General features: G+C 44.0%; 1 protein-coding gene across 6 annotated transcripts; it reads right to left on the reverse strand.

The window, feature by feature from the left end:
• Window positions 1–173: 173 nt before the first annotated feature.
• On the reverse strand, window positions 174–12,366 carry tbc1d5 (TBC1 domain family, member 5). 6 transcript variants are annotated; one of them, XM_052071591.1, is made up of 22 exons: window positions 12,317–12,366; window positions 11,890–11,997; window positions 10,783–10,834; window positions 10,523–10,631; window positions 10,336–10,425; window positions 10,107–10,181; window positions 9,531–9,598; window positions 9,317–9,419; window positions 8,752–8,840; window positions 8,456–8,506; window positions 8,054–8,123; window positions 7,765–7,937; window positions 7,538–7,680; window positions 7,226–7,332; window positions 6,726–6,811; window positions 5,801–6,087; window positions 5,684–5,734; window positions 4,675–4,889; window positions 4,498–4,597; window positions 3,857–3,936; window positions 3,513–3,776; window positions 174–2,729 (listed from the first exon to the last, which is right to left on the reverse strand). In XM_052071591.1, exons 2-22 carry the CDS (start codon window positions 11,987–11,989, stop codon window positions 2,451–2,453), a joined length of 2,592 nt encoding a protein of 863 aa, XP_051927551.1. In that variant the 5' UTR covers window positions 11,990–11,997; window positions 12,317–12,366; the 3' UTR covers window positions 174–2,450. The 6 variants fall into 6 exon arrangements, with proteins under 6 accessions (XP_051927551.1, XP_051927554.1, XP_051927552.1 ...); XM_052071594.1 differs by having other exon boundaries at window positions 5,684–5,722; window positions 5,807–6,087; window positions 10,783–10,837; XM_052071592.1 differs by having other exon boundaries at window positions 5,807–6,087; window positions 10,783–10,837.
• Window positions 12,367–16,393: the final 4,027 nt, after the last annotated feature.

Genomic DNA, 16,393 nt, shown 5'->3' on the forward strand with positions numbered 1-16,393 from the left:
AACACACTTACCTATGCATCACTGTAGATATTCTGCGCAGTTAACAAATGCTTGGTTAAATATAGTTACATTACAAAATTTAAAAATGAGAACTATTTCATGAAGATTTCACATTGTCTATTAAGTTTTCAATATCGTGTTATGTCAAAACGACCACATTTCTTTTTTGGGGGGGGGGGTCTATGGTGCCGTTTTGTCATGTTTCCACCTTCCATACAAAGTGTCCTCACGTGTTCTGATCCAGTCGGCGAAGAAACGAGCTCAATTGGTTGCGTCACAATATTTTCACCTGATGTGATGACATGAACCCGTCGCATGTGAAAATGTCTTTCTTGCCTCTTGTGTGTCATTTCCTTTTGCGTGCAAAATAATTGTACAGCATTTTAATAAGATGTTATTCTTTCCTTTTGCCGTCAAGAGTATTTTACATAAGTGGAAACATTCCAGGTCCATCTGTGCAGTCAGTGTGCAGCTCCGGTTCATGAGAACCTTCGCTCACTAATGGAGATGGAAATAAACCCGTTTTAAAATGAGCAGATTTTTTGTTTAGAGTTTTTTTAGAATCACAATTACCCAAATGAACAATTAGAATAAAACATGGCCTTTAAATTTGAACAGATTTGACCAATTATCCCCAAGACCATAAGATAAACTTGTGACAACTTCCAATTACTTCAGCACTTGAACCACCGTTGGGTTGATGAACTAAATCGCTGACTACGCAAACTCTGTGACTTCAGCGGTGAGACAGTTTTTTATTTGCGGTGAGTAATGCTGAGTGGGCATTTGGGGGAAAGGAGGTGGTTGTGTGAACTGCTTTTTGTTTTCGCAGGACACCATCACCTCTGTAAAAGCTTCACTTTGAATCAATAACAAAGATATTCCATCATTTCATAAACCATTGTAAACCAATGAGGGTTTTGAGTGTTTCACAAAAAAATAAAAAATAGGATGAAGATCACAGTGGGATTTTGTTTTGTTAGAACAAACGCTAGGAGGCACTGGTTTTAGGATGCAGGAGGACGTCAACCCTCGTTCCGAACAACAGAAGCGTGATTGTCCTCTGGAGGGACACTCAAAGACCTAACGCAGCCAGATCGTAACGAACAGAAGACACAAAAAATCAGGCTCATCAGGTCTGAAGAGGACACAGTCCTGTATAAATTGCAGCTCAACTACATGCAGTCATGATTTGGCTACAGCAAAACATGAAGTGCCGTGAAAGGACGTAGCGCCTTCAGGCAGATGAGAGAGTGCAGTGGTACCTTGATTTACAAGTTCCCCAACTGACAACTTTGCGTATTTTTACTTGATTTTTTTTGGGCATAGAATTGTCAGCGCAATTTTTTGTGACATTCAGACGCTTTGTCACTAGATGGCAGCAAATGGCCACCATCAGGTCACATGCTTGCTTCGCTTCGAGTCTGTTGCCTTTGGACATGGATTATTCGAGGCCAATATTTGTCAGAATAATATTCTGATAAGCAATTAATTTGGCCGATTGTTTTAAAAAAATGATGAAAAATATACAGTGAATAAATTTACATATTTTTGGTCCCTTCATGCTGACAACAACAAATGATTGACATTTGATTGTTTTACATGACTTTGTCCATTCATATTTCTTTAACTTTGAAGCACAGAAAATTGAGAGATTATTATTTTGGTGTCAATTTTGTTAGGGGGTAGAGCGGTATGCTTGAAAGTCATTTTTTAGTCTTCAGTTGCAATTTGTTTCTTATGTGTTGAAGATTTTTTTTTTGTCAATAATAGGCCGAGTCTTTAGTATTTTGCATTTTTTGGTGCATTATTGTGCCAAATCTTTCCCCCCCGCCCCAACTACGGATCCCAAGTAGTGAATGATAATGAGATGATAGAGGGTGTCAAAATGAAATCTTTTTGGGGGGAGAGGTGATGTGATGGGCGGAAGAAAGGATGGGGGCAGTGAAGAAAATTTAGTTGTGTAAGTGAAGTGATAAAAATGGAGCAATTTTTTAAATGCTATGATGTTATTAGGTCTATTTTTACATAGTACAATACTATACATGGCTATATATCTTATTAATTTTAACTCAATCACTTCCAAAGACGTTTTTAAACGTCGTTTCAGACTCGGTCTAAAATTGGCTGGACTGAATGATATTAAAAACAAATTCCGGGGGAAAAAAAAAATCTTTTTGGGAGATGGAATGGACTAATGGCACCTCCGTTCATTACAACGGAGAAAGTCAAGGTACCACTGGATTCTGCATGGGCTTAAGACAGTACTGAAGAAATGTTTTCGGGAAAGGCTGCCTCTCCACGTCACAGTCTACATGTCCAACTTTTAAAAGGATAGCAGCTTCTCAAAAAGCCCCCCCCCCCTTTGATTCTAAGTCATTTGTTTATTATGGCAACCTTGCAAAAGGATCAGGTAAAAGAGGGTGAGTAGGCAGATGCGGTTTACTTGTTCAAAAATCACTGGGGTTGACGATGGTGAAGTCCGAGTCCTTGCTTGTGGTTGAGCCTTCATCCGGGCTGGACGAGCCCGAGGCTGCGGGTCCCAACAGGGGATCGTTGAAGGTCCCGGCAGCTCCTTCGGGCTCCATGCGAACCAAGCCGCGGCCTCGCCTGATGGGAGGGGTGCGCTCCGATGCGGCCCTGCCTCCGTCCGCGCCCTGCAGGTCTCCGTTCTGGGATACGAGGATGTAGTCTTCCCAGTTCCTAGCTTCCGAGCCCATGGACTGCACCTGCGCACGAGAGTACAGTCTGCCATTTTTATTTTAGTGGGCTCAGTTGGTGGGGGGGGGGGGGTGAGTGAATTTCTACAGGGTCTACTTTTGACTGGGAGGTGTTTTAACATGGTTTAATTGTAAAAAAAAAAACGATGCATTTATAGTTTGTCATATTTGTTAAAGCAATAGTACAGTAACAGTTATAAAAATATCAGTTGTCTACGGCCGCATTATATGCATCTACCCCTTGAATGAACAATGTACCAAACTTAAATGTACTCTTTTGAAAGTTAGTAGACACTGCTGACAAAAAGTTAGGGATACTCAGCTTTCTGGTGAAATTCAAGGATGAACTAAAAGCACTCAACAGTGAACTGCTGCATATTTGCAGTTGGAAATTGACTATTTTTTTTGTGTTTTGTAAAGCAATACTATATTTATTGAAAACTCATTTATTGTTTCGTTATTTAGGCCAAAGCTACATGGCCTTCCGTTTCCATGGTAACAATTTCAAGTGAAACGAAGAGCTTCATTTAGATAGCGGCAAAGGACTACCTTTATCTCAAAATTGACAAAAAAAGATGTTCATCCAAAAGTCAAATATCACATTATATTGTTTTGGTCTCAACGGGGCAGTTAATCACTTCAAGAAACTTAAGCAACTATTTGCCCTCCATTAGAACCGAGGACGTACAAAATGAGACGACAATGTCAAACAGTGAGACAAATTTGAATTATTGCAGTCTGAATTTAATTCCAATACACATCATTCATTCAGGAGTGTCATCGCCAATGAACCTCGTGCGGCGTCATGGGTTGCTCCTCCTCCTTCCGCTGCTGCTGCTGTTGCTCATCATCCGCCATCTTGCCGCCGTCTCCGCCGGGACCTCGCCTTGGCCTGCCAACTTGCGGCCGCTGATTGCCGCGGTGCCCGCGGGGAGCTCTGAAATCGGGTTCCGCTGCTGAGGTGTAGTGGTCGTCTGCAATGTTGATCTCCTCGTTCTCCTCGTTCTCCAACTGGCTCTGGTTGAAGCGCAGCGCCCCCTTGAGGATGTCTTTAATCTGGCGGCAAGCGAGGTACAAAGACTTTCTACGTGGTCGCTCGGGTGCGCCGCGGCCCCACGCAAGCGTCGGCGGCTTACCTGTTTGAGCCCCGCCAGTGAAACGAGCACCTCGTCCTCTTTTTCCAAGTGCTCTTGCAAAATCACTTCCTGGATGTTACCTGATGAGACAGAATTCCACTAAAGCAGCGGCGCCAACGTTGGATCTACATATTGACAGTTGGGCCCAATTTGAACAATTTCCCCTCCAGCGTCATCGAAAACAGAAACGGACACATTCTCAAATGTCTCTAAAAGATTATCCTGTGGTGTGTGTGGAGTGTGTTAAAACTCATTCAGTACCAGCCGATTCCGGACCAAGTCTGAAAAGACGTTTAAAAACGTCTTTGGGAGTGAATGAGTTAAGAGTGATTTTTCCTCTCATGGGAACCCCTCCGTTATTTCTGATGCTAAATCTTTACGAGTGCAGTCAACACCGAGGTCGGACGAGCCACAGACTCGGCGAGTGGAACGTGAAACGGAACCGCGGCCAATTAGGAAGCAACCTGAAGTTGACAAGCGTGACAAATAGAGAAGCAACTGCTTGTGTGGTGACAAAAATCCTTCTTAATTAGGAACAGAGTACGATTTTTTTTTCATGCCAGGAATGCTGTCTTAAGGTATATGTGAAAAATCGCTACACGCGTGTCCTGCTTTTGTGAAAACACTGCTGCCGGACTTACAGATGAGGCTGTTCATCATCTTGGCACAATATTTGCTCATGGCCTCCAGGTCGTTGATCTGTCCCTGCAAGAATGACACCTGGGCCTCCAAATCCTCCTCCTGTCACCAGTCAAAATAATAACAACAACAATTAGGAGATGAATAAGGGGCGATGTGAGGGACAGAGCTTATCTCACAGTCTCCTTCCTGGACATGGTCTTGCTATGGGAACGCGAGCGAGTGATGTGGAAAAACGACTCTTTCTTGGCGCTCGAGAGGGGTGGCGACGAGGCGCTCAAATCGCTTGCGCCCCTGGAGAGCGGCAGGGGCGGCGAGGAGGAGGAGGACTGACGTGGCCTGCCGCTGAGGTTCTCAATGCTGGGAGAGGAGCTGAGCCGCTTGGAGCTTTGACCTGAGAGAAGAGATCAAGTGTCATTAGTAGAGAGGAAACTCAAGACCGTCATTATTTTGTATGAGTGTTTGTCTTTAATGGAGGATGGAGCTAATGAAGGGTGTGGGGTGCGCAACTCCCTCCACCCTCCATTTCAAATGACAGGATTGGAATAATTTACAAGGAAAAGTGCCTCCCAGAAATTGCCATTTGTCAACCTCCCACGTTGTTAAACACATGACGTAAATGACGACTAGACCTCGTGAAGTGTTCAGTTAGTGTACACCGAAACCCCATAATGAACAAAACTTTGGCCTTAAAAGGAACTATCAAATCGAAGCGTTTGCCCTGCAATAAAACAAGATCGGGTCGGATGAGAAGAGCAAAACACCTCTTTGCCTCCACAAAATAGTATCAGACTGTCAACAAACCACACGTCGGAATAACTGCTGAATTTCAATCAACTCCAAAGCCCCCCCCCGGAGCTGAAGCAAAAGTCTCGTTGCGTGAAATACGAGCTATCATAAGCTTGCGAGAACCTCTCAGTTGAAATGCAAATTGCGTTTGCCATACTTCCGATTTGTGACTACGGTTAAGAATCGCATCCAAAAAAGGGAGGAGAGCAGGCCAAGACATCAGAGCAAAGCGCCCCCTCCTTACGGCTTACTAAGGCTGTCCAACATCTCCCTCTGCTGGACGGCGTTTGTTAGTGCAACGCTGCGGGTCCTGGTAAAGCATCCCCGACTTGGGGAAATTTGTTCCGCATGCAAAGACATGAGCACAGACAAGAAGGCACACGAGTGGTTGTGGTTTACCTTGAGCGTCAGCCTTCGGTTGGACCCGAGAATCGCCACCTGGAAGCGCATCTAACAAACGCGACAGTCAAGCTGATGCGCGTGAGCTCATTCGCCGCGTTACGTTCTGTGGCGTACCTTTACCCAGATGGACAGGCATGCTCTCGGACTTCAACAGACGATAGTGCTGCGAGTGGGCGTGGCTCGGGGTCTCCTGCGGCGGCAGCGCCGGGGGCTCGGCGAGCGGGTGCGGCAAAGCGGGCGCGGCGGTCGTGGCGGGGGAGGCGAACGAGGAGGAGCGCACGTCGCTATTGATGGGCGAGGCGGCGCCGGCCGAGATGGCCGGTGCGATGAGCTTCCTGCCGAAGTTCAGCAGGCTGCTGGACACTTTGTTGATGTTGAGGGGGGGCGGCCTTGTGCTGGAACTTGAGTCGCAGGGGAAGACAAAATACGACAAAGAAACCCGACAACCAATCATCATCGTGTCATAAAAGCGCTGGTTAGTGCATCAAAACCAACCGCGTGACAAACCAAATGAGTTCACCCGACCTGAGCTTTGGGCCAGTTAAAAAGAAATGAATTAAAGACTTAATTAAAGAATCGCTTAGCCTCACTGGGGTCGCGGGCGATGCTGGAGCCAATCCCAGCCATCTCCGGGCAGTAGGCGGGGGACACCCTGAACCGGTTGCCAGCCAATCGCAGGACACACAGAGACGAACAACCAGCCATGCTCCCACTCACACCTTAGGACAATTTAGAGTGTTCAATCAGCCTGCCATGCATGTTTTTGGAATGTGGGAGGAAACCGGAGTACCGGGAGAAAACCCACCAACATGCAAACTTCACACAGGGAGGCCGGCGCTGGATAGAAATAGTTGTGTGGGTTATATTTATTTTTTTTTGTCACCTGCAAGGAAAATGGGTGTTATGGGTTAGCTTGACATTTGATTTCATTATCAGAGAAAAAAATTAATCTGTCATTTACTTGGAATCTATTTGACATTTTTTTTCTCCCCAATCGCTCAAGAAATGCTTGCACAACTTTGTATTGAAATTCTTTTACCGTGTCTTATTCATCAGGTCGGCGCCCCTCGTTTTGTAGTAATCCAGGTTCTGCTGGAACTGGTAGTTGACGGGTCGAGGGTGGTTCTTCGAGAAGCAGTGAGAGAGGATATCATCATTTTTTTTTTTTTTTTTACAGGCGCACTAAATCTCTTTGCGGTCATCGCACACTTCTATTCGTGTGCACAATGTCCCGCCCCCAGGTGTGTAACTGTGATGTATATGAGGCGTGACATGGTCATCCATCTAAGGACATCAATGTCACTTTGGATAAACTTTATACAAAAAAGTCGGCTTATCGTGTAACCAGGTTACAGGGTGTATGAAAGGGGTTACATTTTTGACAAAAAGTGTCGTCAAAGTGCTTAATCTGGAATTACGAAAGCTTTCTGGGAATTTGCGTGAAAAGTAGGCAATGTGCAAGTGACAAAAATCTTTGTGAAATGTGAAATCCATTTTTTTATTTTTTTAAATCATCCAACGGAGTGAAGCATTTCTTACTCGGGGATCTCGGAGAAAGAGAGCTTTCTGGAGCAGGGAGTTGATGTCACCGAGCGGCGGGTAGTGCATCAGGAGGCCGAGGCAAGTCTGGAAGTTGCTTGCAATCACTGAAACGCACAAAAGGAAATGGCATTTGCCATGAATCCGCTCAATGCTTCCTGCGATACTTAAATATGGGGAAGGGCTTATACAGATGCGGAAACAAGTTTGGTTTTTTCCCCCCCGAACATCATGTATGGATAGGCTTAAAAAAAAAAAAAAATTAAAAAAAAAAAAACATGCTAGTTTTGACTGTATTTCAGCATCACGTACAAGCGTCTCGGATGTAGAGCAGCATGGCCACAAAGACGTAATCCACAAGGTCCAGGGTGATGCTGTCGGCAAATAGCGCGTCCCAAACCACCAGCAGGTCCTGAAGCGGAAATTCACGACCGAACAGCAAACGCACCCAGCGGCTGAAAAAGCACAACCGAGGACGACGACTGCGTTGGTACAGCTCGGATCGCACGAGAAAGAAGAACGGAAGTGGAAGAACTGACATGCCGTAGATTTGCGGGGCGATTTCCAGCCGGTTGAGATGCATGTGCAACTCCACGTCGTGCTTCTTCACCAGCTGGTCTTGGATGCGGTTGACTTTGGTAACTATGGCAACAGATGGCCCGGAGTCCTGGGGCCGAGCAAATGGGATGCTGGTAAGCATCTCTTCTTTACCCTGGAGGCACAAAGTTGCATTACCGACCCGAGTATGGACTGACGATGTTGCTTCTACAATATAAAGAATGTTTAAAAAAAAAAAAAGGGGGGGGGGCAGCCGAATATGAAACCCACCCGCCTCACTTCTCTCTCATAGCAGGAGAACCACGGCTCCGCCGTTTCCATCAGGAGCGAGAAGAGTGCACTGAAGGAAAGAATCGCGTTTGCGTGACACAAAGTGGCATTATTCATTCAAGGTCCTCTTCCCCATGTCTTAAAATTATTTACACATCCGACAAATATGCTATGGTCTTATGTGTTAGGTTGACGCAAAAAAAAAAAAAGAAAGCACAAACCATTAATTATCTGCTTCCATTAAGAGTTGTCAACTTAATTGCCCCACCCCAAGATTCAAACCCTGGACCACAGAATTGTGGAGCAGACGTGCAATCCACTTGTTCACCTCGCTACCCATGTTCAGAAATGATTCCGTTGATAAAAAGTGGCGAGATGTACGAGTATTTGTCCAATACTCACTAGGCGTCATGCTCGAGGTACAGTGGATTCAACAAGCATTTCATCTCCTCACTGTGGGGGAGGGGAGGGGGAAAAAAAAGACAGAATGAGCGCGGATTTGAGTCACTTGAGCAACGCAACCTAATTGGCAACAACTCAGGAGGCATCGCTCCCATTTAACGCAACGGCGTCTCTCCGATATTTCACCGATTGTGCATATGTGGAGGGTATAGATTAAATCCGTCTGCCTCAAGACGATAAAGCTTCAGCGGACAAGTAGGTGAAAGGTCGGGCTTCACGTGGAAATAGCAAGTCACCTGGGGCTCGCCGTCTCGCCGGCGTGTTGGAAGGCTTGATGGTCGCAGTGAAGCACGAACACGATGGGAGCCAGCAATTCGTGCATCCCCTACGGACAGAAGGGGATAAGACACAGGGGGGCGGGGGGTTAAAGGGGGCAGGCGGGAGAGAAAAGATGGTTCATTTGTGGTCAGTCTTCCTGTAATAGTGATGCACGAGGTTTGTAATCCAGAATGACAGGTTTCATTTAGATATTGTTAGCGGCTGCCTGGCCATGTGTCACTTCTATTTTGCAAAAAAGAAAAGATTCTTCGCTAGCCATCTAGCCAGTTGCTGGCGCTTGTTTGCAGACGCCGGGTAATGATTGGATCACAGAATTCACTTTTGGCTGGACACAAATAGCACATTTGCAGGATATAATTCACTTTCTTTTTTGGAAGGGGGGTGGGGGGGACCACAAAAACATGGTGCGGTTGTCAAAGAAGTTGAGGAAATGGGTTAGAATAAAGAGTGTGTGGTGTCGAGATGGGCAAGAATTGTTCAGGCGTGTTCGACGGCGTCGCTTTGCGTCATCAAAGCCCTTACCTGCTTATAAAGTAATTGTTCATTTTCTCTGGCATAGCAGAAGAGAATGTCGGTCAGCTTGGACCGCACATCTTCATCCTGGAAGTAACAAATCTCAGGAAACCTTGAGGATTCAAAAAAATATACAGTATATATCGAGAGGTTTTTTTTGGTGGGGGGAACCAGTGATATTTGAAACAATAGTCAAGTCAATTGGAATTGGAATGTGACATACGTTCTCAATACGTCTTGTTTTATCATCCCCTTCAGCTCTTTATCCTGGAAGAACTTGTTCCACAGGCTCTGGGCAGAAAAAGAAAAAATTGAACAAAGGAAACAAAAAAATATGACTCTGAATCGAGACAAAATGATGATGAAGGAAGCTTAACGGCATTTAATTATTATTAATATTTAATAAATACATGTATCGTTGTCATTTAAAAAAAAGGTCAGTGAAATGACACCAAAAGAACGACTTGACAAATCATAACAACAACAAAAAGACTAAAATAAATGAAGGTTTCCAGATATTTCTGAATAATCAATTTCCGAATTAAACACTGATCCACTGGCCTTATGCGAGTGAATCATAATGAAGCGCTGAAATAGTTTATAATCAAGCCTGTCTCAAGGGACTAGACTGTATTCAGGTCAAATTTCAGATGCAAATGAGAAAAGGTGACAAACACAAAAGAATGAAGGAAGGCACACAAAATCACAAACATTAAAATAATAATAATAATATAGATTTGTCATAATGATCAGTAACCCAACGAAATAAATATGGGAACCAGTGATGTGTTGGACTCACTCCTTCATCCTGGGAAAGTGGATTATTGACCACCAAATCCTGTTGGCCTTCAGCCTTGCGAGGGTTCGTGATGTGCTGTGGCAAAAAAAAAAAAAAACACCATCAGGCTTCACATTATTAAAACAAAACGATGCACAATAATATTTCCTTGAATTTGGGAAACACGTTTTGGTCGGGGAAAACCCCACAGTCGCTTCAGTGTGAAATGTCAAGAATTTAAACCTCTCACCGTTTCTTTAATCTTCTCATACTGCCCTCGAAGCTCCTTGGTCTTGTTGATCCACTGACTCTTGTCCTCCGGAAGCGCCTCCAGATACAACTGCAGAGAAGCAGAAGACACATGCAGCGAGTACAGTCGATTGCCAACGCGAGTGCGCTCAAACTCGACGGTACGGCTTGATCCACTTGGCAGTCACCTTCCAGCATACGCTCCGAAAGCGGCTGCTCCTCAGTCTACCGCTGATGCCTGCCTGCCGGATCCTGGCCAAGTAATTACTGTTGAGGAACAAGTCGTCCCATTCTTTCCTGCACATGGAAGGCAGGGCGGGATATTTATGAGGATCTCAACCTATTATTCATCCAAAGTGGCAACCGGCAGTAAAAACCGAGAGGTGGTGAGCCGGGGGGGCCCAGAGTTTATGGTGCACCCACACAAGTAAACACCGCAAATGCTCACCTGTATGACGGGAAGGTTGACTGTGAGTGAGTGCCGCTGTCAAGTGAGCCTCCTGCTGAGACAAATATGCCCACAAGAGGGTCAGGCAAGAGTAGTTAAAATAAAAATCCATCATATTTTTTTATAGGGGAAAAATACAACAGGACCAGGGCGGGGGGGGGGGGGGGGGGGCATACATAGCGTAACTTAAAAATACCAGTAGCAGGTGAAGTGATGATTCAGAGCTGTACTCTTATTTGTCTTTATTGCCGGTAAATACGTCTAATTTAGCCTGCGGGTGAACATGCGCTCAAGTCAGGAAGCTGTCTATCAACATTAATTACAGGAGTGGATCATTCCACAGGGACACTCGGGATGAATATTCATCAGTGCCGCACCACGCCAGCCCCTATATCCCCCCCACCCCCCTCACACACACACACACACACACACACACACACACACACATACAGCCGCAGCCCCTGGATGACACAAATCACTTAAGTGACTCATACCCAACATTCAGCACAAACATTCAACTCAAAGAGGATACAGCTGAACCTCAATTTAGCGGAGCCGCAAAAAAATGGATCCCGGCTCGGCCGCAATTCTCCACAGCGCCAGTGAAACGGCACTGAGCAACCATCAACAGAGTTCAGCCACACGTTTCGATTTGAGCTGCGCTCTCGTCACAGAGAAAACGATTTTACTGTAGACTTGAGCAGGCTAAAAAGTGTGTCAATGTGGCGGCCATGTTGGCAGGGGCGACTTTCCCCAGCGAAAAATTTAAATCAAATAAAATTATGGATAGACGTGGTGTCAATGACGAGAGTTCCTTCAAATGTCATGGAGTGTAAACGTTAGCTTAGCATCCGCCGCAGACACGCAGCTAGCTCGGCTCCAACGACAAGCCCTACCAACAATTAGTCTGTGAAATCAACGTTGTAAAGTACACGTCAAAAATGCAAAGAGAACGAGGGCAAACTTCAGAATGTTTAAAAAAGCGATAAAAAAAGAAAATCCATATTGAATTGCCAAGACAGTTTTATTTTATATTATATTAGTATATTAGTTTTAAGACACTTTTATTCCGATGGAGTTCCTGAATCTAACTAAGAGATGACTTACTACTGTGGTTCTTATTGATAACGTTGAGCGGGTCGAAGCCTGTCTCCTGCTGCTCGTCTGCCTGGAGCGGGTGGCGGGTCTCGAAGTTTGGGTGCTGCATGGCCCAATCTGGGACAAAATCAGTTTCGTAAAGCAACAACAGGAAAGCATATGCTATGCTATGCACACTTCTAAATAATGCATTCATTGATTAAGAGGCTATCTCACAAAACTTATCCAACATATTGAGCTTTTGACCTCTTTAAAACCTTGCCTAGAATGCAGCGGTAACAAAGTGCGGTAGCGAAACAACATTTGCAGATACGTTTCCCAAACTTTGATCAGAAAGCGTCTTTAGAGAACTACACCACAGTGATGTCAACCTCTGACGAGAGGGTGCAGGCAAACATTGCTTCCAACTGTAAATGTCCCAGTTTGCACTACTTACAGTCTCGTTTAGTCCCCTTAGCCAAGACTCAGAAGAAGACGTGTCTGCATGGGTTGGGGGGGGGGGGGGGGGGACAACGACGCTACTATCAGTGCAAGGTAATGGACTGCATGCAGAAGGACACAAAAGGAGTTTGATGTGAGAGAATTTAAAAGAACATGAAGACAGTGTTGCTTGAGCATACCGAGTCGATTTCCGAAATATGTCCCGACACGTTTATCCCAAATAACAAGTATTATATTAAGAATCTAGCGCGGCACTGTAAGAGAGAGAAGCAGAGAGACAAAAAATGAATAATGATGGGTGGATCATAGACACAGACAGGAAGGCGTTCTTTGAATTGTCACTGCAAGACTTTAGTACAGTACGTGTTGTGATGAGGAGACTTCTGTTTTTTTGCGAACCGCGGTCTCTTGTGGCCAAGACTACTGACGGCCTCGGAAGAAAAAAAAATTGTCAGCAAGAGAGAAGCCCGACCGGCCCAATCTTACCTCTAGTGTGTACTGTTAGGAGAGCCCAGGAGAAAATATATTTAATTGCTGCTGTTAACTGTTGCATCTCTATTTTATGGTTTGTTATGCGCTAATAACTTGCAGAGCTTTATGAGAAGATGACACAAAGTATCAAATGAGAAGAGATATTATTTTGCTCGATGACAATTTTGTCAGCATGGGACGATCGTCTCCTAATAGTTTCTTTTTTTTCAATCAATGATATCAGATAAGAAAAAGCAATTTGATGAATACCAATCCCCAAATCTGAAAAAGGGGTAAAACTAAACCGACTCTCAAGCAACTCTCGTTTTAGGAGCTCAGAGAACTTTCTCGGAGAACAAAGGCAATCTGGGTTAACTAATTCTGCCTCTAGTCTTTATCCGGTTTGGGATTATCGTGCGTTTGTGAAAATGGCTAGCCTATTACAGCGGCCGACAGAATAGCTCGGCTCCACTGAGCCGAATGTTTTCTTTCCATTTAATAAATGTGGAAATAAGACAACAAAGGAATCGCTTAAACCTATTAACCATGTGAATGGAGCAGTGCGCCATAAATCAGCTACACGCGTCATCAAAATAGAAATAATTGTATGCGTGATATATGCGCCTGTGTGATTTCTTTGCACACATCCTCAAAACACTAAAACAGTCTTCAAAGTTCACCACCACCATCCCCCTCATGAAAATGATTAAAAGCAATTCATTCTGCATGAAACACACTTGGATGGGCATGAGTGTACTCCACAATATTGCGGTGGAAAAAAATATGAGTTTTCAATCACAAGCAACGTTGACTTTAAAAAAGATCCAATGCTCCATTTTGATTGCCTTTGTGGGAGAGGAATTCATTTTACAATCGCGGTGCCCCTTGACAGATACTGAACAATTCTTTATAGCCGCTTATTGCCACTTCTGGTTGACTGTCAAACTAAACATAAAACAAAGAGAATACAACTTTGACTTACTTAAGTCCGCTATCTTAATGCTAACGCATGAGGCAAAACACCCCAATTAGGCTAGCTAATAGCATTGGTTTCGTTTCGTAACCTTTTAAACTATGGCCATTTGCACACGAACGGGGAAGCAGCACATGTAGACAGACTGCATCACAATACACGCAGGTATATTGTCTTTATTCACTCGAAAAAAATAGATATTACTGCAACAGATTAAGGACATTAAAGTTTAAGCATGTACACGGAACAAATAAAATTCGTCTCGCAACACACCTCCCTATGTTTATTAGTTTGCAACCATTTTCTGATGAAATTAATTGCCGCTTTTTTTTTTCCTGCTTGACAGAACTTGTTTCTTAGCAGCCTGGGTAACACAAAAAGGATTCAAGGAACAAATCATCTTATTGTGTTACACTTTCCTGAAGGCATTGGTTACATCATGCAATTTGGCACCGCTGCACTGGGAAGAGTTCTAAATAACTGGAAGCACAGATTTTTAAAGTAGTAGTAGTAATTTGACTGACTCCGTCGGAGAGCGATGCACTTTGACATCACTGCAAATAATAACCACAATAATATAAGTCTGTTTTAGACGTGCAGACGTGACATCTTTTTTTTTTCCTCCAGTTTCTTTTTGAACAAATGCTGAGTTTGTGATCGTTTTCTTTCACATCCCTCTTGTAACGTCGGTCGTTGCCATAAATACCTCCAGATCTCAGACCAACACTAAGCTTGTGTTTCCACTAGATTACATCACAATTCTCGGAGTCATGAGAATGTTAGGGAATGGATAATCAGCTGATGGTTCAGGGGTGTCATCACCTCAGTACATTGCAAATTCAATAGCGTGGCCTCTTCCAAATTGTGTGTGTTTTTTTTTAAACGAACAGGCAGCCCACCAAAAAAAAAAAGACACAGTGTTCAGTGTTGATTACATGATAAAGCACAAGGAAAAGCTTGTTCAGAAAAGCTTGCTCTGAGCTCTTTGGCTTTTTTCCAACACAACATAGCAAAATGAATCAAGCCAATAGAATGTTTTTCTGAAGAGGAAAAAAAATGCCATTGATCGTTAGATTGAGTTTCAGAAGAATCACCATCAAGCTCAACTGATGTTGAACATTTTAAATTCATCCTTTCATGTATGAACAATAACAATCATGATTTTTCTCCCCCTTTGTGAATTTCAGCAAGCAGCAATAAGAAGCACGGTCCATGGTAGTGAGCCCAGCTAAACAAACTCACATGCCTCTCCTTCAATATTTCGCTAAGAGCCCATGTATGCGGGGGGTCATGCTCCAAAAATCTGCCGAGAACAAGTGCAGAACCTTAAGCTTGGAAAATATCAGAAACTGGCCCAATCTGATTCAGTTCCAAAATCCATAACTGAAGAAGCAGGTACTCCATGATAGAACAGATCAGTTTGGGAAAGGAACAAATAAATCACTCATTTAGCAGAGGATTTGACCTTTTCAGCTGCCAAAATATCACACAAGTGTTACTGGGGTCTCAGAAAACAGTCTTGGTTACAATTCTAGTTCTTTCCTCATCTCTTTGTTTTCAATGGATTCAGTTTACCGAGCAGCTGCAAGCAGCCAGGAGGAGGACACAAGTCTGCTATTGTCAACCACAACAATGGTCCAAGAAGGTCCATTTAAACTACTGTGTCCACAAACATTTACATTTGATTTCACTTCATGGGTCCAACAATGATTTTTGATACAACATGAATCCTTGCTCAACACTCTATGCCAGTGATGTATAGAATAATCATTTTTGTTTGTTGGTGCGCACTGTGCAGTGATTATTCTAATGTAAAACACATGCTTCGGCTCAATAAAGGTTGGGAATCACCCAAGTAGTTTACATTACTTGCATTACACATTTTAGTCGGACACAAATTCACAACTGCGTTGGCATGACTGTGAAGTGCATAAATAAGCGACGACAGGTACCAGATCAATGCCCCAACACGAATCGACTGTTAGGGCGCCCTGCAAAAAATGCATGGCCTAATTAGTGGCCTGGACAAAAAAAAACAGCATATATCGGTAATATCAATGCAATGTTTGACTTAGATGCACCGAGAACATTGATGTCAAGCACATTCATACGAACATGAAGGCAGCTAGTGTAAAACGCGGAACCACTATCAGCATGCGCCAGTTTACGCCGCCAAAAAAAGATGCGCATCCTATTTGGATAGAATACCAATTACACCTTACATAAAGTATCACTATAAACGAATTGCGACTAAACATTAAAGTAACTAATGAGCTATGAGATGTTAGCACAGCTATTAGCACGGCCCGTTGTTACTTCCGCCACACACGGCTAGCTAACTCGCTGCAGTCAAGCTACGCGAAAAGTCACGACAAAAATCTTTCACGCACATAAAAATACTCACCCAATATTAACCGGCGAAGGGTAGTCCGTACACGATCATGTCTCTGACTGTGTCCTGTTCACAGAGGAGCCCGAATTCGGCTGTTTGGAACAAATGAAGCTTTGTAAACAGTCGCGAGGAGGTCAGGATGTACAGAAGACCAGCTGACTAGTCACGTGGCCGACTCGGGAGTCTGCAGGTAAAGCCACTTCAACATACTACGACGACTATTACGATTAATGCAA

The sequence above is a fragment of the Hippocampus zosterae genome, chromosome 7 (genome assembly GCF_025434085.1).
Source record: "Hippocampus zosterae strain Florida chromosome 7, ASM2543408v3, whole genome shotgun sequence".
Classification (NCBI taxonomy): domain Eukaryota; kingdom Metazoa; phylum Chordata; class Actinopteri; order Syngnathiformes; family Syngnathidae; genus Hippocampus; species Hippocampus zosterae.